This window comes from Scardinius erythrophthalmus, assembly GCF_964197995.2.
Source record: "Scardinius erythrophthalmus genome assembly, chromosome: 19".
Lineage (NCBI taxonomy): Eukaryota > Metazoa > Chordata > Actinopteri > Cypriniformes > Leuciscidae > Scardinius > Scardinius erythrophthalmus.
The window spans coordinates 29,664,051-29,688,080 of record NC_138239.1 but is presented as its reverse complement, the minus strand read 5'-3'; the positions used below and the strand labels follow the sequence as shown (position 1 = coordinate 29,688,080).

The 24,030-nt window shown below is 40.0% G+C and overlaps 1 protein-coding gene across 1 annotated transcript in view; it reads left to right on the top strand.

The window, feature by feature from the left end:
- LOC308679861 (kelch-like protein 29) overlaps positions 1–24,030 on the top strand; it is a 263,473-nt gene that overhangs the window by 209,333 nt on the left and 30,110 nt on the right. Inside the window, exon 12 of the mRNA XM_081347670.1 lies at positions 17,132–17,325. Coding sequence (XP_081203796.1) covers positions 17,132–17,325 — 194 coding nt within the window. The remainder of the gene's footprint in view (positions 1–17,131; positions 17,326–24,030) is intronic.

Here is a 24,030-nt window from a genome sequence, read left to right as displayed (position 1 = left end):
GTGAAGCGGTCATAGCCGTGTTTTATCGTGAATAAAGCACAGCTATTGACCAATCAGAATCAAGGATTGGAACTAACCGTTTTATAATGCAATTTTGAGGTGTTCAGTTTTATTTCAATCTTAAAAAATAAATCTGTGATTGCTCTCCTCACAAATCAACTGTTTCTTGTTTTCCACTGGCATGTCTCTTAGATGTTGGGGTCTAGTGCATCTTTAAACCTACATTCAGTACAAGCAAAACACTGTTAAAATCAGATCATCTTAATACTTATAATCAATTCCTTTTGGAATTGGTGACTTGTAAAATGTAATTGAGTAATTTTTACTGTAAAGTATCTGTACTCTTTACACCTCTAGATACTATTTACACCTCTAAGCACAGTATTGAAGTATTGAGCAAGATCATTGTGTCTATAATTTCTGAAATATGCATGAAGTCAAGCTCCTTGGCAGACTCCCCATGTTGAGACAGCTGTATTTTAGTAGGCGAAGGAATTCTAATTTTGACCATCTTATACACAAACACAGCTTGTGTATCTGCACCACGTTCACAGCGGCTCATCAAATGTCATATTTGCGCTGTTGAATCCTGTAATTAATTGTGGTGGCCAATGGCGTTCTCGCCGGGCGCCTCCTAACCTTTCACAGTCTGGAAATTCCACACCCCTCGAGTCCCGCCCTCTGATGGCAGCACGTGGATAGTGATAATTCCGACGACATGCCCCCGTTCAACCCCAATCAGTTTAATTGCTCTTTGATGATGGATTGCATTCGTATAGCCACAGTCTCACACTTTGAGTTGTCGTTCCATCTCTTTAGCTCTGAAATTACTGTAGGAGAGCGAGTGAAAACAAGGAACTCGAGGGCAGAAGCGGGGAGTTTATTTTCTCTGTGTCATGCAGTCATGACTTTGGCACTTTCACAATGCTGCGTGTCACTCGCTAAAGTTAAATGAACAACTGCTCCAATTAAAGCACTAAATCTGAACTTGAATGTGCTCTGTAAAAACTGGATATATTATGCAATATTTCTTTCTTAATGCACATTCCTGGTTGTTGATTCATCAAGTCAAGTCAAGTCACCTTCATTTACTTATAGCGCTTTTAACAATATGAATTGTTTCAAAGCAGCTTTGCAGTGATAATAGAAAATTACAGTAACAGAGATTGTTTTGGCTTTACAGCAGCTCTAGGATAAAGTTATTGTCCGGCTAAAGTTAGTTTTGATTGATTGATTCACTTCCGTTGCGAAGATCATTAGTTATTAAGTTAGGGGCTGCTAACACGACACCGTTCTAACAGAAAACCCTCAGCGCGCTCTGGTTGCCCAGCTCGAGAACGCACTCCCGGAAATAGGTTCCAAAGTGCAAACGATTATCAGTTATCTCTGTGCAAACCTACACAAACCTCTGCGCAAACACAGACGTCGCGCACATGCACATCACGTGTTCAGTCCATAGGTATGCACGTTTGAATATATATGTGCGCAGGCGTGTAGTCCTTCTTTACAGATCAACCCTCAACAAACTACTTGTCTGGCCTTAAAAATGTATAATACAGAATTATTTATCGCTTCCGCGTCGCCATGTTGCATCAGTGCATGTTAATCCAAAGAGCAAAAACGCTTTTTACTAAGTTTGATTACTTGGAAAGATAATCAAAGCAGTTAGTGATAACTGTTTTTTTATAATTGCGGTCAGATACACTACCATTCAAAATTTTAAGAAATAAATGTATACTTTCATTCTTTTCAAGACATGTTAGAAAACATTTCTATTTCAAATAAAATCTGTTCTTTGTTAACTTTTTATTCATCAAAGAATCCTGACAAATAAAATGTATCATGGTGTCCACAAAAATATTTAACAGCACAACACTAATAACAAGAAATGTTTCTTGAACAGCATATATTTCAAAATATTATATCTTTATTTTATGAAATAAATGCAGCCTTGGTGAGTATAAGAGACTTAAAAAAATCTTACGGACCCTCAACTTTTGACCCTGATTTTGTGCATGTAATGTCCTGATGGTATTGGGCTTTTTTTTTTTTTCTTGAATTACCTTTCATAATACAATTAATTTGGTTTTGTAATGCTTTTGGTTCCAGGCACGTCTTTGAATGGTTTCCCAGAAGACCAAACTAAAGAACGAGTAGTTTTTCTTGATTTCCCCTGCAAATGAATCGAGTGTGTATCTCTCGGAGTTGGCGGATCCTGTAGGCAGTCAAAGTGAGGCCCATTGTTCCGTGCTGAGATAGAGCGACCCACCGTGCAAACTCAACACACCATGGCATTAAAGAACAGATAACTCGCCGTCTGCTGCTGTGCCTTTATCTCCAGCATACTCCGCTGCTCCACTCCTGTGAAGTGGATTTTTAGACCCTGTTGATTGTCAAAACGACAAGAAAGGACTCAAATTACAGTATTTTTAGCTTTAATTGGAGCTCACTTTGTCTCTTGCCATTCTTGCATATTTTCATAGCAGTATCTTTATTCTCTAGTCTAGTCAATAGCCAATCCAAGTCACATTTATTTCTATAGCACTTCCAATAAAGATTGTTTCAAAGTAGCTTCACGGTAAAACAGGAACAGAAAAATAATGATCAATGATTCAAACTTAATCAAATATGAGACAAATTCTAATTCTTCTGTAAAGCAGCTCCACAGTAGACAATGATGTCTTCAACAGTGTTGTTTAGTAAGGCCAAAGCATAGCATTTAATGGGCGTCTCTTTATCCACGTGTCGTTCGTGTACACTGCATCAATAAACCACTGCGGTTCTCCCAAACATGATAAAAACAGTCCTCCGCTACTCAAGCACTATATTTATTTCCAGAAATCCTGCATATCTGATGTCTGCCTGTTCCAGTTGGAGCTGCAGTGACTTCTGTAGATTTTTTTTTTTCTTTGTTTGTTTTGGTTCACATGAAGTCTCATTGAAAGCCTAATCAAATGAACTATTTTTTCCCTTCTTCTTTTTTGGATAATTGTTAAGTACAATCAAAAACATCTGTTTATCTCTGGATTGGATTGAATATTGTATTATAAAGCTGTGCAAATGTAGTGTTGTATGGAGGTGATCAGGTTGAGATATTGATATATGTTATCATACAGATGGGAGAAACACAGATAATCTATCTGTTGGTAAATTAATCAGATCTTATTAGCATAATATTTTAGAATTGGTATAGAAATGAATTGAGAACATTTGAAGTTGCTATAAAATTGGTTCCTGTAATGAGATCAGATTTCACCGTTTTGTTATAGACCAAGGCCAAAATTAACCTTTTCCAACACCTCCTAATAGTGTTTTTTTTTTTTTATGTGTATACGTAAGTCTCTAATTTTGTAGAAACCTGCCTGATGAAATCCTGTGTTTTCTTTTTTTGCTAAATAAGGGTTTTTCCATACATGTTATTCTAAGAAATCACAGGCATTTGACTTTGGACTGATTCCCATCATTTATACAAAATGTATTAAGCTTTTTTTTGTCAATTAGTTGGTATACACTCTAAAAATGCTCTTGACCTTTTAATGTAGTTTTTATTTTAATTTTATTTTTTTTAATGATATTTTAACCAGAATACACCTCTCAGGGCCCAATAAAGACAAAAGCTTAATGATAAAAATTTCCATGTAGAATTTCCTTCGGCATTTTATGTAAATAACAATACATACAATGGGTCTCTTTCACTCATAATTGTGTGGATAATTTCGTATTTGTACACACAGGAGAACTTCTCACGAAAAACCTCCGCCTAATTCACAACACGTGTGTTCGCACATGGATTTGATCGAAATCTCTTTCTAAAGTTAGTGAATTTAGAGTATTCTAAATGAGCGGCCGCGTGCAGGAGGTGAGTCATTTGCATAAAACACACCTAAACCATCTTCATATAAGGGCTTTCTCCACAACACGTATGCATAGTAAACACATACATATTATTTTTTGCATTACAGTAATGAGAATATTGGCTTTATTGTCATAAAACACTGAGATAATAAAAGATGCATTACCACGTTCCTCTATACCTGGTGTATTACTCTGAAGGGGCAAAAACATTTATCACAATCAATCTGACAAGATCAATGGGTCTCGTGTTTTGGATGGTTTTCAAATTCACAGCTGGACCGTAGATCAGACGTCTACATTTCAGATGAAGGAAAGTGATTAGACAGCGCTGTCGGCCGTGTATTTTAAGGGGAAACATAATGGGTTGAGATGGGAAGACATTGATCAGCGGCTCCCTCCGGCCTTTACAGAGGAGGAGAGCTGCATACAGAGCAGACATAACCTTGACACGGAAACTGGTAGAGCTGGATGGATTATATATAGAAAGGTCTGTGACTAGCCGTGTGTATGTGTGTGGTTTTGGCCCAGCGTGACTCTCTAATCCCGCCTCTCTCTGATGGATGGATGGCGATCTGCTCTGGTAATGATGCCAGCCGCCCCTCAGGTCATCCGCCCTCCATACCCAGCAAATGATGATAGGGAAGTGAGCAAGCTGGTAAGATGTCTTAAGAAAGGCTTGTAGTATTGGTTAATCTGGTGATGCTACAGGTTTTGTGAACATTTTCCTAATGTTTGGTGTAAATGCTGAAGGTGCCCTCCAAGACAATTGGAAAGGCAATCTGTTTTTTGGCTTTCTTGTTCATTGTGTGCAAGCTGAAGTGCTCAAGAAATGAGTTTGTTTACAGGAGTTATTGCGTTGCAACCTTGGCCCAGTTTGTCACTGTCTTAATGTGTTAAAACTTGCAATAGCTCTGTCACTACAGTTAGAGGTCACATTTAATGTGCATCAAACTTTAATTCAACATGAAATCAGTATTGAATGTGTATACTTTCTTAAAGGGATAGTTCACCCAAAAAAAAAGAAACTTCTGTCATCACTTACTCACCCACACATCATTCCAATTCTGTATGGCTTTCTTTCTTCCGTTGAAGAACTGTTGTTATTGTAAACTAAAGCTAAAAGCTATTACATTTATTTTGTTGTTGTTAATTGAAATAAAATTATAAATGAAATTTTGTAGCTGAAAAAACAAAATTAAAAGAATAGAAATGTACTTAAAATGCTATCTTTGCAACTAATGAAAATAAATGCAACTAAAATAAAAGAAGTTTAAGCTGAAGTACTGAAATGACTAAAACTTTACTCAGCACCGTTTACAAATGTCTTCAAATTGGAGTGATACCGAAACTAAAGCGATTTTCCTCGTCTGGGCGGATGAAGAGATTTGTCAACAACTTTAGAGGTCACTTCCAGGTTAACGGCATCGTCACAGAGTTTACCGGTATTTTGGAAGTGATGTGTGAATGGTCTGTTACCAGTAAAAAGCCAGAATGATGTTGCTTGTGTGAACAGCACATTTTGGAATTTAATAAAGTTTACTTTATTAAAGTTTACTAAAGTTTACAAAATTTTATTAAGTCGTTCTGGCAATTATACAGTAATTTACCGGGATTGCTTTGTGAAAGGGGCTAATGTCCCCATAACACATAAAAACCCAACGGTGGTTGTGTTGGGTTGATGTCTTTGAGTGTGTGTGGTGTTGGGTTGATGTCTATGAGTGTGTGTGCCCTGTGCTCTGTGTTAGCTCTGTGCGCTGTTGTTCAGCGTACCAGACTCTGTCAGGGTACAAACCAATTTATTCGTGTTGACGAAAGCAAAAGCTGTTTGTTTGCAAGTCATGTAAATTAAGGCTGTAAGGGTGTTTGTTTTAGTCCCAGGATACAATGAGGATTTCCAGAGTTATTCTAGTGTATCGCTATTCTAATGCATTCTCTGCTTGACATTGTACATTATTTAGTTTGACTAGGTAAGGTATGTATTAATAATACATTTGAGAGTAAGGATAAATTACTCTCTTTTACCTCAAAAGAACAAGAAAAAAAAATGTCATAGGATGACACTAACACTTTCACTTATTTCTGCCACCTTTTTGAGGCCCAGCTAAGAGGCTTTCATTGTCTTTGAGTTATTGTTTTTTAAAAAATTGGTTGGCACAGAGACTAGGCCCAAGTAATCTTAGATTAAGATATGGAATGAAGTGTTACGAGTTTGGCCGACAGAAGACCCGCTCGCCACAGTTTAGCACATATTTACAAGGAGTCTAACCGTTGCAGAGTTGCCCTGAGCCCCGACCCCTCGTTCCCCCGCAGCTGCCTCAGCTTTAGGCATGTGTGGACTGCTTGAACTGCCTGCCTGACGTCTCATTTCGGCCTGTGAGTGTGCACCTCCTGTGACACACTGATCTGGAAAGCAGGGACACCTGTCACACCAAGAATTCACAGCGTGTTTTAAAGCACTGGGAACACTGCAGAGAAACTTAATCTTGTTTGTTTAAGATGGGTAATTTGTGGACACTGCAAAAGGAAATATGAACATGCATGATATTTATAGAAGCAGATGCTAACTAACAACAAGTCGAAGAAGGAACAATCATTTCTGTCTTTTGTCAGTCTTCTGGTTGCACACCTAGCCGTCAGGCCATTTTTGAGCGTCAACTGACTTAGATTTGGCTCTGCACCATTTGTATACCTGCAGTCTTAATTTTGCTTTCTCTTTTTGAATGACAAATATAGACAAATATATCTCCTTAAATAGACAGTTATCTCCTTTACCCGCAGATGGAGAACGCACATGCTAGTTGACAGTCCCCTGTAGTCCTTTCTGTGTATTCAGGCACAGTCTTTACTCGGTTGTTATGAGTGGTTGGTTACTATGTGATTGGTAATGGTATCTATTGATAATTGGTAGCTATGGTTCAAAGTTGTTGATAGTGTTGCTCTTGGGTTACTTGCACTAGGGTATTTTAGGTCAGGGGTTTTCAAACAGGTTCTGTGGAAATGTTTAGAGAAAGTGTACTTTTTTATTTTTATAAAAGTATTAAAATGAATAAATCATATATACATTTAAACAAATAAATAATTAGATTCAAACAAATAAATAAGCAAAAATAAGCAAATAAATTAAATATTTTATAATAAAAATAAACAACCTAGATTAAAATAAATAAATATATAAAAGTTAGATTAAAATAAATGAGTAAACAATAAATAGCACTATAATGTAATCATAAAATAACTTACTATAAAGTTATTTTTTTGGCATATTTATAATATTAATTTTTCACAGTAAAAAATGGGTAATTTTATTGGTATTTGTGGAGCCAAAAGCTATTTAAAAAGAAATGAGCAATAATGATTACAATATATATATATATATATATATATATATATATATATATATATATATATATATATATATATATATATATATATATATATATATATATATATATATATAGGTTTTATGTATTTGCAAAATCGAAGATAATTTTCACCTGGATTTCTCATCAAAAAACAATACTGGCTAATTAAAATAGAATTTGCATCAAAGCCACATATGCTAGAAAAGTCACATGGCTGCAGGTGGTTCCTCGCTAATTGCTTTAATTCATATCAGACTCTTTTATGCGAGAAAACGTGAGTCATAATGATTTTTCATTTGTTCCACAGATGTCTGTATTTATAACCGCACTTTCATTAAGCGAGTCTCTGCCTCGTATAATTAGTTCCTTCCTGTACACCGCTGTAAAAGTCTCATTAAAAAAGAGGCAGAAGTCGCCTGATAACACTCTCCCTCTGTGTAATTAATGGTCTTACTCACGAGCCGCTGAGCTGACAATGAACCACCCGCTTCTGAACCACTCGCCCAGAGAGAGGCTGAAATATCCGCTTGTGGGCCATCTGCTTTACTGTAGGGGGGATCCAGTGTTGAACGTCTGATTTTACATGCTAAAAAATATATATTTTAACTTATTATTTGTGTTTGCTTGTAGTCAAGACCACTTAAACCGAGACCAAGTCAAGACCAAGACCAGTGTGTGTCGAGACCAAGACAAAACCGAGACTTTGAGGAATTGAGACCAAGACAAGACCAAGGCCCCTGCTTGGTCACAGCACTCGAGACCGAGTCAAGACCAAGACCAGACCAGCACTCCTTAAATTAATCTAAAAAAAATCCACATTTACTGCCTGAGAAATGTCTTATATTTAATCAATAAATACAATTCTAATAATTAGACACTATATAGAGCTGTTACCAATCAAATTAAATCACTAACAACAGAATTCATCTTTGCACTGCAGAGGTGGCACAGAAGTTGCATCTGAATCTGTACAATTACAACTGCATTAGTAATGTTGAGATTAATGTTTTAAAAATACAATTTTGTTTATTGAACCTTTGTATAAAATCAATATCACATTTACATTCAAGCTCAAACCAGATCTCTTGCTCTACTGATTTTTCTCAAAGGGGACCTATCATGCCCCATTTTACAAGATATAAAATAAGTCTATAATGTCCCCAAAGTGTATATGTGGAGTTTCAGCTCAAAACCCCACAGAATTTTTTTTTATTGGAAGGTAAAACTTTTTGGGGGCAAGCAAAAACGTCACGTTTTTGTGCGTGTCCCTTAAAATGCAAATGAGCTGCTGCTCCCGGCCCCCTTTCCAGAAGAGGGCGGAGCTTCAAGAGCTTGTGCTCCTGTAATCTCTCACGCACAGAAACTGTCAGTAAGCTGTGTTTAGCCTTATATGTTCAAACCAGACTGACAATGATGGAGAGACTCAAGAAGAAGTAACAACATGCAACAGGACGTTTCTGAATGGTTAATTGATTCATTTATGTAGTTGATGTAGAGTTAACTATCTTCAAGTCATCAATTAGCATGTTCCATCATGACAATCTATAAATCGCTGTACAGATGCTTGTGTGGGAACTGTTGTAAAATGCCTACAGACCCAGATAATATATGCTGCATGGAGATAGAACAGGTATAGTTTAGTTTGATTACGGTTATACTGTAACTTATATTGTCATCTTGCTTTTATGACATGCTAGTGCATTTGTGTTACTGTATTGCAATAAAGGTGAAAAGATGGATACGACAGCTTGAGCAGACTCCCAAATGTATGAATGACCTTCCTAGACTAGAGCCTGTTTGTTTAAACGTGTATTCTCAACCCTCTTACAGTGCGAGCACTGTAAGTAAGCAGTAAATCACTCGCATATGCGACTAAATCTTTCACTCTGGTTGACTAAATAATGTCTATCATTTGCCATTGGTTAATAAATTCTGACTGAGCGCTTGAGGATTTCGCTCTCCGTCAAGCTATCTGTACTTGTATTTCAATTCATCTCAATGGATGCGCTGGGTATTTGACATATCGTAAACTCTAGTGGGAAGGTGCACGACTCGCCGTGGCTTTGCTGAGAGTGCTGTTTCTCGCACACATGCAAAGAGAGAGAGAGAGTATGTACATGTTACAGTATGTAAACGATATTCTTTGTGGTATTTTCTTGTGAAAAAACTTTCAAAACTTGAAAATTTGTTCATTTGGAAATATTCAGCTTTTAAGAACAAGCAGAAGTTTGCAGGTTTCTCCGGTAGTGGGCAGGAACGGATTTCAGCATCAGTTTGAGTGAACGCTGACAGCGTGATTAATATTTATGAACCCAGCAGCTAAAGAAACCACCACTACTCTTAAAGGTGGTATCAGTGATTTCAGGCCCAAAAATATTTTTATCACATTCATCTAATCTTTCCTAACGATCCGCTAGCTGCCCGCCCCATAAGCATGCCGTCAAAAAAACGCGTCTCTGTAGGCAGCCTAGGCTCTGAGATCTGCACACAAAAACAAATGGTTTAGCCAAACACTCAAAACCAAAACAAATAGTGTTCCAACCAATCACCGACAGGGGGTGGGTGTTGTGTGGTTTTGTGCTTGTGCACGGCTGCACGCGAAGTCAGAGCTGAAGAAAAAGCTGGCTCAAAACCTCACAACACCCTCCCCCTGTCGGTGATTGGTTGGAACATTATTTGTTTTGGTTTTGAGTGTTTGGCTAAATCATTTGTTTTTGTGTGCAGATCTCAGAGCCTAGGCTGCCTACAGAGACGCGTTTTTTTGACGGTATGCTTATGGGGCGGGCAGCTAGCGGATCGTTAGGAAAGATTAGATGAATGTGATAAAAATATTTTTGGGCCTGAAATCACTGATACCACCTTTAAGTTTAGTTAAAATGAAAAATATACATTCATACATGGTTACCAAGTTTTAGTTCTAATTAACTCTACGAAAGTTCTATCATCAGTGCTTGATTATCATATTATATATATTGTATCAGTCTGGCGAGTAAACTAAAAAGTACTATATACATATACTAGGCAATGGCGAATCTACTGCCAAGTTGTGCGTAGAGGGTTGAATTATCCTCAGAACACATGTCCATCCATCCATCCATCTTCTTCCGCTTATCCGGGGCCGGGTCGCGGGGGCAGCAGTCTAAGCAGGGATGCCCAGACTTCCCTCTCCCTAGACACTTCCTCCAGCTCTTCCGGGGGGACACCGAGGCGTTCCCAGGCCAGCCGGGAGACATAGTCCCTCCAGCGTGTCCTAGGTCTTCCCCAGGGTCTCCTCCCGGTGGGACATGCCCGGAACACCTTCCCGGGAAGGCATCCAGGAGGCATCCGGAAAAGATGCCCGAGCCACCTCAGCTGGCCCCTCTCGATGTGGAGGAGCAGCGGCTCTACTCTGAGCTCCTCCCGAGTGGCCGAGCTTCTCACCCTATTTCTAAGGGATCGCCCAGCCACCCTGCAGAGAAAGCTCATTTCGGCCGCTTGTATCCCGGATCTTGTCCTTTCAGTCATGACCCACAGCTCATGACCATAGGTGAGAGTAGGAACGTAGATTGACCAGTAAATCGAGAGCTTCGCCTTGCGGCTCAGCTCCTTTTTCCTCACAACAGACCGGTACAGCGACCGCATTACTGCAGAAGCTGCACCGATCCGTCTGTCAATCTCCCGTTCCATCCTTCCCTCACTTGTGAACAAGACCCCAAGATACTTGAACTCCTCCACTTGAGGCAGGAACTCTCCACCAACCCGAAGCAAGCAAACCACCCTTTTCCGACTGAGAACCATGGCCTCGGATTTGGAGGTGCTGATTCTCATCCCAGCCGCTTCACACTCGGCTGCAAATCGTCCCAGTGCATGCTGAAGTTCTTGGTCTGATGGGGCCAGCACGACAACATCATCCGCAAAGAGCAGAGATGAAATCGTGTGGTCCGCAAACCTGACCCCCTCCGGCCCCTGGCTGCGCCTAGAAATTCTGTCCATAAAAATTATGAACAGAAACGGCGACAAAGGGCAGCCCTGCCGGAGTCCAACATACACCGGGAACAAGTCTGACTTACTGCCGGCAATGCGAACCAAGCTCCTGCTCCGGTCGTACAGGGACCGGATAGCCCTTAGCAAAGGGCCCCAAACCCCATACTCCCAGAGCACCCTCCACAAGATGCTGCGAGGGACACAGTTGAAAGCCTTCTCCAAATCCACAAAGCACATGTGGATTGGTTGGGCAAACTCCCATGAACCCTCCAGCACCCTGTAGAGGGTATAGAGCTGGTCCAGTGTTCCACGACCAGGACGAAAACCACACTGTTCCTCCTGAATCCGAGGTTCTACCATCGGCCGGATTCTCCTCTCCAGTACCCTGGCATAGACTTTCCCGGGGAGGCTGAGAAGTGTGATCCCCCTATAGTTGGAGCACACCCTCCGGTCCCCCTTCTTAAAAAGAGGGACCACCACCCCGGTCTGCCAGTCCAAAGGCACTGTCCCCGACCGCCACGCGATGCTGCAGAGGCAAGACAGCCCCACAACATCCAGAGACTTGAGGTACTCGGGGCGGATCTCATCTCGGTGACTTCAGCTTGGGTGATGGACGAGTCCGCCTCCGAGCCCTCAGCCTCTGCTTCCTCAATGGAAGACATGACGGCGGGATTGAGGAGATCCTCGAAGTATTCCTTCCACCGTCCGGTGATATCCCCAGTCGAAGTCAACAACTACCCACCTCCACTGTAAACAGCGTTGGTAGGGCACTGCTTCCCCCTCCTGAGGCGCCGGACGGTTTGCCAGAATCTCTTCGAGGCCGACCGATAGTCCTTCTCCATGGCCTCACCAAACACCTCCCAGTCCCGTGTTTTTGCCTCCACAACCACCCGGGCTGCAGTCCGCTTGGCCTGCCGGTACCCGTCAGCTGCCTCAAGAGTCCCACAAGCCAGCCAGGCCCGATAGGACTCCTTCTTCATCTTGACGGCATACCTTACTTCCGGTGTCCACCACCGGGTTCGGGGATTGCTGCCTCGACAGGCACCAGAGACCTTACAGCCACAGCTCGGAGTGGCCACGTTGACAATGGAGGTGGAGAACATGTTCCGCTCGGACTCAATATCTCCAGACTCCCTCGGGATCTGGTCGAAGCTCTGTCGGAGGTGGGAGTTGAAGATCTCTCTGACGGGTGATTCGGCCAAACGTTCCCAACAGACCCTCACAGTACGTTTGGGTCTGCCGAGTCTGTCCAGCTTCCTCCCCCGCCATTGGATCCAACTCACCACCAGGTGGTGATCAGTTGACAGCTCCGCCCCTCTCTTCAACCGAGTGTCCAAGACATACGGCCGGAGGTCAAATGAAACAACCACAAAGTCGATCATCGACCTCCGGCCTAGGGTGTCCTGGTGCCATGTGCACTGATGGACACCCTTATGCTTGAACATGGTGTTCGTTATGGACAAGCTGTAACTAGCACAGAAGTCCAATAACAGAACAGAACAGGTTCAGATCAGGGGGGCCGTTCCTCCCAATCACGCCCCTCCAGGTGTCACTGTCGCTGCCCACGTGGGTGTTGAAGTCCCCCAGTAGAACGACAGAGTCCCCAGTCGGAGCACTTTCCAGCACCCCTCCCAGAGACTCCAAGAAGGCCGGGTACTCTGCACTGCCGTTTGGCCCGTAGGCACAAACGACAGTGAGAGACCTATCCCCGACCCGAAGGCGCAGGGAAGCGACCCTCTCGTTCACCGGGGTGAACTCCAACACATGGCGGCTGAGCTGGGGGGCTATAAGCAAACCCACACCAGCCCGCCACCTCTCACCATGGGCAACTCCAGAGTGGTGAAGAGTCCATCCTCTCTCGAGGAGTGTGGTTCCAGAGCCCAAGCCGTGCGTAGAGGTGATCCCAACTATCTCTAGTCGGAATCTCTGAACCTCACGCACAATCTCAGGCTCCTTCCCCGCCAGAGAGGTGACGTTCCATGTCCCTAGAGCTAGATTCCGCGTCCACGGATCGGGTTGTCTAGGCCCCCGCCTTCGACTGCCGCCCGATCCACTTAGCACTGGCGCTTTGTGGTCCCTCCTGCAGGTGGTGGGTCCATGGGAGGGTGGCCCCACGTCGCTCCTTCGGGCTGAGCCTGGCCGGACCCCATGGGGGGAGGCCCGACCACCAGGCGCTCGCATACGAGCCCCAACCCCGGGTCTGGCTCCAGGGTGGGGCCCCGGCTGTGCCATACCGGGCGACGTCATGGTCCTCGAATTTTTTTGCATCAAAAGGGTTTTTGAACCGCTCTTAGTCTGACCTGTCACCTAGGACCTGTTTGCCTTGGGAGACCCTACCAGGGGCATATAGCCCCAGACAATATAGCTCCTAGGGTCGTTCGGGTATTCAAACCCCTCCACCACGGTAAGGTGGCAGTTCAAGGAGGGGCAGAACACATGTAACATTTATAAATAAAAACAAACAAAAGCCAACAACAGCAAACAATAAAACATCCATTAAAAAGTTAAAACGCAAGAGAGAACAGGTATGACTTTAAGCGGCACTGGAAGGTACTTAGCGTAAGGGACGATCTAGCCTCAAAAGGCAAGCTGTTCCATAATCTTGGGCAAGTGACAGCAAAAGCGCAGTCACCTTTAGATCACACTCTTGGGATCGGTAATAATACTTTATTTGTGAATCTCAGCATTACATTTGAATTATATTGTTTAATAAGCTCAACCAAATATCCTGGTGCCATTCCATGCAATGCCTTGACAACATGTGTCAAGACCATGTATTGGATCCTGTAATCCACTGGTAGCCAGCCTAATGAGGATAACAGTGGGGTAACACGATCAGTATTCTTAGCCTTCATAAGCATTCTAGCAGCGACATTTTTCACTAGCTGGAGACGTGCAACATGATTCTGGCAGGTCCCGGAATAAATAACATTACAATAGTCTAAATGGGAAAAGAAAAAAAAATGGATTACTTTTTCTAAGTCACTAGTTAAATCTCATTTAATTTGGCTATTGCCCTCTGATAAAAGAAACAATTCCGAACTACAGTTTTTATTTGTTTATTAAAGTGAGAAATCAAAAATGACTCGCAACTATACTCGGCCCTGTGGATAGCAAGCCCAAGGACCTAAGATAGCCTTATTAAAAACTGAACAAACAAAAAACATAATTTCTGTTTTACTGTCATTCAACTGAACAAGATTGTCAGCCATCCAATCTTTTACTTCATCCAGACACCTATGGAGTGTTGCACAGGAAACATTACAAATAGATATGCGTGTCCTCCGCATAGAGATGGTAAGAAATACCATATAAAAAATAAAAATAAAAATAATAATAATAATAATAATAATAATAATAATAATATATATATATAATGAAAACAAAACAGGGCCCAAAATGGACCCTTGTGGGACCACACTGGTGATAGGGACTAGATAAGAAAAACAATTACCAACCTTCACTGTAAAATATCTTTGGTCTAAATAAGATGTAAACCATGTAAAAACCGTACTTTGGATTCCGACAAACTGCTTTAGCCGCTGCTTTTATCCCTTAAAACTCATCTTTGATCACCAAAATTACATATTTAAAAAAATGTTTCCTGTGAAAAATATGGTAACATTTTACAATAAGGTTTAATTTGATAACTACATTTGTCAACATTCATTAATAATGAACTGTACTTGTTCAGTATTTATTCATATTTTTTAGTTATTTTCAACATTTACTAATACATTAATAAAATCATAATTTGTTTTTGTTAATATTAGTTAATGCACTGTGAAGTAACATGAACAAACAATGAACAGCTGTATTTTTATTTACTAACATTAACAGAGATTAAGAAATACTGTAAAAAAATGTATTGCTCATAGTTAGTTCATGTTAGTTAATGCATTAATTAATGTTAACAAATGAAACCTTATTGTAAAGTGTTACCAAAAAGTCTTCATGCCTAATAGCTTGAATGTAACTCTTCGCCCGTGCTTCATTTACTATACATGGATTCATGAATATGCAAATTAGCCTCACCTCCACTCACTCACACCAGCTCAAGGATCCACTTGGCCAACTTTACTGTAGTAAACGCTGCAGAATGGTATCGCTCTTTACAACGTCGGACACATAACGGTGATTAATATGATTAGCCTTTTGCTTGACTACGTTATGAAACAGCTAATATGTATGTATGGTATGTTACACAAACCATGTTCCCATTCACCATCTAAGAGTCTGGAGAAAGGTATATAGTTCATCATAACATCATAATATACATAATTCACCTGCTATATTGCTAAATGTACACAATTTTTCATGTCAACAGGAAAATATATTGGGATAACCTGGCTTCACTGCTTCACACAGCATAGTAATGATATGCTAAAGCCCGCCCGCACACTGACGATTGGTTACACTGTAGTTTGTGACGAAAGAAACACTGGCGATTTCCAACCACGTTTTGGAGTCTGTCTTTGGTTCACTGCAGTTTTAAGGGAAAACTATTCAGCAATGGTGTTGACTTATGAATTTGCACATGGTTTGTCTTAAAGCATTTTAAAAACGCCACATAGACATATAAACAAGAAGAAGTAACAAAGTAAAAACTTGATTTTCACCACAGGGGGACTTTAACAGAAGTACAAACTTCACATTTCTGTATTAAAACCCTCCAGCACACCTGCCTGCTGCCGTATACACTCTATAGATATTAAGGTAAAAGGTATCCTGCAATATTCAGATTATTTATGCATGTTACTGTGCTGCAGGGTAATGCTCGTGAGATTTTTCCAGCATTTCTCTTCAGCGAGTCAAACGAGATAAACTTCTCCCGCAATCTTCCACAGTCAGTATCTGTTAAATGTGCAGTAGATAAGGTTGACTCTACTCCACTGACTCCAAATGCGTTTTCTGCTCCTCCATTTAAGACTCATAATGGTCTCACTCAGTGAGCCCGACCGGGTCTCATTCCCTGCTCAATTTTCACCCTCTAACAGGCAATCTCCTGATGTCTCCCACAGGTCTTCCAGCACAAACTCAAGGCAGGTTCTGAGTTGGAATCTGGGTTGCTCGGCTCCTCAGTCAAAACCTGCTCTTTCATTTGTATAATTTTGTACAATCTAAATATAGCCTCCACTTCTCACACCTGTGAGCCTGTCCTGGGATTCGATGAGGATCAATCCAGAGTTCAAGTTTAGAAGTCCACACCCACTGAGTTTAAGAGATCAAATACTGTGCAAATACTTAAAAGATATTGAAGTACTTACAATATTAATTTATATATATATAAATTACGTAATTGGCATAAAAATAATGATACATTTTCTACATATTTTTATGGCAGTTTCAGTATATGTATATGATACTGAATTTAATATTTTATATTACAGCAATTATATTTTGACTTGAAATGCTCCTTCATTTTCTTTATTCAGTGTAATTTTCTTTTCTTGAAATATTAGCCGGACAGTTTTTGTGACAATCAGCCATGCACATTTTTCACTACAGTCTCTTTTTACTTACGTTTAAATGCTAGAGTTGACATAAATAATCTTACCCAGGGCCACAAAAGAAACTCAACCAAGCCTCGCAATTTACTCTCATTTCCATGATGCTTTATCAGGCGTGAAGCAGAAACACACTGATATGAGCAATGAGCATCTTTTAAAAATCTATGGAACATGTCTTTTTATTTTTCTAGGGGGAAAAAGGTTAAGAGTGGATACCAGGATGTTTGTCAAACTTTTAACCCTACATATGAGCAGTTAGAATAGAATAGAATAGAATAGAATAGAATAGAATAGAATAGAATAGAATAGAATAGAATAGAATAGAATAGAATAGAATAGAATAGAATAGAATAGAATAGAATAGAATAGAATAGAATAGAAAAAATGTTTTTGTCTAAAAAGGCATGTTTCAGGCTAAATCGCTTTTCATTTTCTTTCTAGGTATGACACTATCACTAACCAGTGGGAGATGGTGGCTTCTTTGCCCAAACCTGTCCATTCTGCAGCAACAACTGTCTGTGGAGGGAAGATCTATGTGTTTGGAGGGGTGAATGAGGCCGGTCGCTCTGCTGGAGTGCTTCAATCATATGTGCCTCAAACCAACACCTGGAGCTTTATTGAGTCGCCAATGATCGGTAAGTGGTAACTGCGGTTAATTACTGAGCCACCTGACTATGATGTTCACCTGCTGTCTTCTGTATTTTGTGCGTGTGTATATATACAATCAAAATGGGCAAATTCAGAACCCTCAAGAACTGAACGTGCATGCTCCTCTCCCAAACATCAGATGCACAGATCATGTGTGTCCTCCAATGTAAAAAAAAAAAAAAAAAAAAACTGGGACCTGGAGGCACACCTGAAATGATTGTCTGAGTTTTTCATACTAAATCGTCCCCCGGTAGTTAAAACTGTTCCGGCCAATAATGGCCCAGATCCGGCAGGCTGGAAGAAATAACTTGGCTCGGTTGTATTTGCCAGACTCAGGATGGATTGAATAATTAGTTTTTTCACAAAATGACATTGTTGCCTTAAAATCCTTAAGATGGCATCTACTTAAAAAATAATAATAAAAGAAACTAAACTAAAACTACCTAACATTTACATACAGCTGTATAAGAACTACCAAAATGTTTAATGAAAATGAAAACTTCAGGAGCCTCCTCAAGTAAGCGTACCCTAAAAGATGGACAGATTATTGACAGAAAGAGAGACGAAAAAGGGGAAAAGACAATGGCACGTATGGTTAGTCAAATAGATCACAGAAATCTCACACTGATAACATTGGTAAATGTTGATATTTGGAAAATACCTTATAGTGCCCCTATTCATACTTTGCAGTCACGTGACTGCCATGGTTACCTGGCGGGCAACAAACGGGTATTTTCAACGTAGAGTCCTGTAGTTCCAGGTCTTTCTAGTAGCTATCAAGTCTGTTAGCGAGCTAGCTGCATAACTATGGACTAGGATTAACTCCAAGGTAGCTAAATTGTGTAAAGCAGACAAGGTTTTTTAAGATAATCGAGCAGTAATAATTCCTCCGTAAATAATCTAGCTCTACTGTTGGGTCATCTCTGGTTCTCATTGAAAACCATAGATATCACAAACCTCAAAACAACCTATCACACACTTTTGTTGTTGTTAGCAAAAGACGACAGCTGTTACTGTGCGTTCACACCGCCACCGGAGAGAGCGTCAAAGTGCTCGGAAGTCATTCATTTTCAATTAATTTTGCCGCTCTCGCCGGTGGCGGTGTGAACGTACAGTAAGCCTAGCTTAGACTCATAACACAAACAGCTGACTCGCCGAACCAGCTAGTGGTGTTGATTGACGAAACTACAGGGTAACTTAACCCTCTGAGGTCTGAGCTGTTTTCTGGGCCCTGGAGGTGTTCTGACATGCTCTGACATTTCTGATTATTTCTGTTACTTGTGACATTTTCATGGCTAAAGTCTAATTACACTGTATTCAGCACAAACTCTGCTACAATAATATATCAACAGCATGTATGTAAAAGTTTGTAGTTTTGAGATAATGACATTTATGCGTGGTTTGTGAAAATACAAAAAAAATTCTCACTGAAATAAGGCAATGAAACCCATACTGATTATTTCTTCACAAGACTTTTGAAAATTGTATGACGTAGCCTAGAATATTTGCTGCAAAACTATGTGAAAATCACCCTGACTGCTCATTCAGAGAAGACAATATATTGATTTAAAATTTTTACAACGTGTTTTGTGTGAATAAGCCATATGCGAGAGCTCATTAATATGTATGGTTTTTCTCACCTGAGAAAGACAAAGACACTCCCCTAACGGCCCTATTAGGAGCTATCAGGCCCCTTTCATTCTGAGCAACCTTGCACAATACTGTAAATGAGGAGATTTAAAAAAGAATGGCTTTTAGATTGTTTGGATTTATTTACACAACATAATCCAAATAGACACAACAAATGGCAAAAAAGCACTTATTGAAAGACAGAGACCTTTGTGCCATTCCTAAAAACATTGTACATACCTTTAATTTCCAAGGTGTTTGATTTTCACTTTACCATGTTCATGTTCCAGAGACTCATGTGAATGTTGAAGTCGGCAGGACTCAGTGGCATCTGGGCCCTGAAAAAAAAGTGAACATTCTGATATCAAGAGAAAGGCCTGCACGATTTTGGAAATAAATATTAGATTTTTCTGGTTAAAATTGCTTTTTAAAATTCACAAAATACACACACACACACACACACACACACACACACACACACACACACACACACACACACACACACACACACACACACACACACACACACACACACACACACACACACACAAATGTTTCCAACAATATATAATATAATGAACACCAGGTCTGTTGTGCCTTGTAGGCATAGGCTATGTGCAGTGCTGGGTAAAATAATAATAACAATAGATAGCAGTATAAATCTTCCAAAATATTTCAGTAACAACCAAGCTAGAGAAAAATATATTGATTATCATGTTACTTCAAATGTTTCCATTCGTTATTATGATATGAAATGAGATAATAGTAAAAACATGAAGCCGTTTGGTGTGTTTTGCTTTTCAAATTTTCAAATGATACATTCAAACGCGATCGCGCTGCAAAATCTGATACATTCAAACGCGATCGCGCTCAAATATAAAACATTATGGTTACCATAAACACATATCTACGTTTGACCAGATATCCACAAACACAGTAGGCCTAACAGTAAACACGGGTCTAAATATTATAATATTCCCCATATATCTAGCGACAGTTTAACTGCAATGTGACATTTATGCAACAATAACAAACATGTAAGAATTTCTTACCTTAAATCTTTCTTGTCTTCAAATCGCGTTCTTCTTCTGAGGTAGCCTAAATCCAATGTAAGCTCAGGCGCGTCTTTCAAACTCGACGAAAAGTGAAGTGAAGTGTTTTGGTGTTTTGTTGTTGAGGTAACGAGCGCGTTCGCGTTCCATGTGGAGATTTGCATGTGAATATCTTTTGCGCGAGTGGGCGTGGCCAAATTAACTTTAATGAGCAAGCGTTTGAGAAGCTGGACATCTTGTTGGTTTTATACAAATTACTTAAACAGAAAATATTTGTTTTCGTTTTGAACCCGATCATTTAAAAGTACACACTTATATGTTTATAAAGGTGTATGGCTCATAAATGTGTGACAAGTATTCGCTGAGTTTTGTTTCAGTTTATAGACATGCTCAGGAAAAAAAAGTTCACCGTGACGGAGAGGCAGAACGCACACCCTGTTTATTTTCTTTATTTTACAAAAGCACAATGTTTTGATTTGATTGTAAGTGGACACATACAAAAGTAGAAATATCACAGATTCTTTTTCTATATTTCTTTTTTCTGTATGACCATAAATGACGGAGTAATTTAAGTTTATAGTGCTACAATGTGGAGAAAATCCAGCAAAACCTCAGCTTCCTCAACCTCAAAACCTTGCCGACCTCAGAGGGTTAAAGACACGATTAATTACATGATCATACACCCATTCACCCATCATACACCCATGTATTCAAACAAATTTTGAAATTACCTTTGATGGAGTGATGGAATGATCACTGCACAGACGTGTATACTGTGAAGGTTGCTTATCTTATCTGCAGTTAGTGCAACCAATCACACAACAACTATCTGGCATGTCATTTACACCTCAAAACACCAACTTTTGTATAGTAAAACTGGCGACGTCCTGGCAAGATCCTTGATTAGTTTACTGGGTTTCGTTGCTGGAGAACGATGTTCTTGCCCGCCCGCCAGTACTTGTGACATCACGTGCAAAGTATGAATTTTGGTTTTTCAAATATTCCCTTTCATGCAGAGTGTAATATAGCTGTTTGCGAATATAAACGATCTGAAAAGTTGTAAAGTTAAAAGTGTACAATAAATAAAGTTATTGTCTCCCAATAGAGAGAATCGACTTTACGAGTCGTTTGGGTTTCGAATCCTACTCCTTTACGGTCCTACTTTACTTCACTAGGAGATACATTTGCATAATGTCCGCATGTGTTGTACGTTGTCCGCCCGCAAACTACTTGACCAGCCCACAACACGTCACTTTACTGATGACTGCTTCTCAAATCTTGGAATTCAACGTTGGATTCGCAAAACGCTTGCTCTATAAATATGGGTCAGTGCTCAGTTTATTTGGACCAACTTGCTTCTTAGAATCACAACCTGTTAGTATGATTAATTATTGTTGTATATATTTTGTACGGGGTGTTCAAAATACTTAGTTTTGTGTTTTATATTGTGCAAGTTCCCGGCTAACCGGCTTACTCACATTATTACTGTCTTACTGAAAGAGTTCTGCTAAGCAACCAACGTTCTGCTTACCAACGTTTATGTTACATCAGTCATTCATGTTAGAGCTCGGCTAACGTATGCACCATTATTGATGCAGTTCCTGCATGTTCACCACAATCAATTTTAATTATACACATCGGTTTGTTGATGGACATTCACTTGTTAATGCTGATGGTGAAGAATTACAGTTGAAACATCTCATAATGTACCTCAAACTGAGTAGCATATCTCTGAGAAACTTCTTTTTAAGTTGTGCGATGGAGGTTCGGGGGTTGAATAACTAGTCCTTTGAATGTTTCATCTTCAGACTCGAGCTCAGATTGATATGGTAAAATCAACTTCATCGTTTGTTACTGTCTTTAGTTTATGGTGTACAATCGCTAAGCTGTAGGAAGCCTCCAGATGGAGCTGAAGTTAAGTTATGGTAATGGGTGATTTTGTTTCCGACACGCGCTGTACGCGGAATCACAACAGACTGAGCTGTCTGGACAATCAGAGCAGAGCAGGCTCTCGGAAGGGAGAGATTTAGAGAGACTGATTTATCAGACGAGTTGTTTGAGAATCAATGAAAAATGTGGTGATGTGCAAAAATGTAAGAAAATTAAAATGAGAAAGGTTTTTTGACCTTTGATGTATGTAAACCTGTTGTAGGAGACTTCAAAAACTAAATTAGGAGACTTTAAAATAGCATAATAGGGGCACTTTAATTTGTTTGCTTTTGGGCCTGCTCTTTTATTTCCCCATCTCTGTCCGAAGTGAACTGCAAGCCATCTTTTAATGACCGTTTCAATCTCTCTATCCGATGCACTGGCAGTACTTGCATTTCTTTGCACTGATAAAAATTCTGTCAGGTCCACTACCGTCAAATATGATTGACAATTAGCATACAGTTTGGATTGGCGTTATGGTTCCATTCTGGGCGAGAACTCCCTGCGCATCCATGCAGCCTAGCATGGATAAGAGCAGGGAGAGCAGCAATAATCCTCCTTGGGGTAAACAGAACAGAACCAACATGAAAATTTGCAAATATATTTAATTCAAGATTTTAAAGTACAACATTATTCGATAATTATTCTTATTCAAGGGGAATCAGAATGTCAAATCCTGACTGGGCGAGAGGAGGAGCTGGGGATGGAGGAGGGTAATTAGCTCCTGAGAAACGCGATAGCTGCTGATAATACTGAAGGAGCTTATATATGTATATGGTGATAGGTGTCGTATTCCTATAGGTAGATGTGGATCAGCTGAGGGTCAGCTGATGCGAGCTTGCCTAACGTGACCTGCCAGAACTAACGCTACGCTTGATTAAAAAAAAAAAAAAAGATCAGTCGCAATATAGACTTTTACAAATTTTTCAACATCAACAAAAGCCATATTTACAATGCAAAGGTGAAACAGAAGTTGCATCTGATATGGCATTTATGCTTATTTACACAGACTATGCTGCAATATCATCACAAAATCAATATTGTTCATTATTGTTCCTGATATTGTAAACGTAATTATTACTGTCGATTAATAGATTGCTTCTGTGGTAGGAAAAAAGCATGCCATATTCTGGCTACAGACGAAGCAATAAGAACAGTTTATGAATTTATTAGAAAATTAAGACTTCACATTGGTTTGTTTACTAGCTGGTGTCCTGCAGAGTTTAGCTCCAACCAGCTCCAGAACACCTGCCTGAAAGTTTTTAGTAGACTTTGATTAGCTGATTCAGTTGTGTTTAATTGGGGTTGGAGCTAAATTCTTGCACTATGTCAGCCAACTCATGATTATAATTTCATTATAAACATTACTTCGATATTTTATGTGTAGTACTGTTAATTAAAATTGTATTAGATGTCGCAGTTAAAAATTTAGTTTTTTAAGAAAAAAGAGAATGTGGGGAAAAAATGAAAAAATATTAATAGGATTAGGAATTAAAAATTTAAAATACACTAATAAATAACATAACATTGACATGGAAAGGATATTATGTTTAAGTTTAAGGGTCACTGCTACATACAATTTACCACATTGTCAAAAGAGACCTAAACTGGCCCGGGTCTGTATGGACATATTTCACCCAAAATCAGACCAGCCCGTATGGTCTGTAATCAGGCCGAATGTGGCTAAATGTGCCGTATATCAGTGCAAATCAGGCCAAATCTGCACATCCAAAGCCAATTCTAGCATCCATCACTGAGCCAGAACTGGCTCACTTCTGGTGAGCCGCTGCCAGAACACGGCCGAGTGAGCCGACACTCAGCCACAATTGGTCCGATTGCGCTGGCTACCTGGGTCTTCACATACGCTACTTCAAACAAAAGGCTCCTAAAGACAAAAAAGCTAATGACATAAATTGCAGGCGCCCTCTTATACTTATAGGTGCATCGGTAGAGACTTCATTACCTGTCGTCAGCCAATAAAATTGTCATGTTTACACGTGCTTCAGACACCGGTCACACTTTATTTGTTATATTTATTATACTTTATTATACTTTATTTTTGATCAAATAAATGCAGCCTTG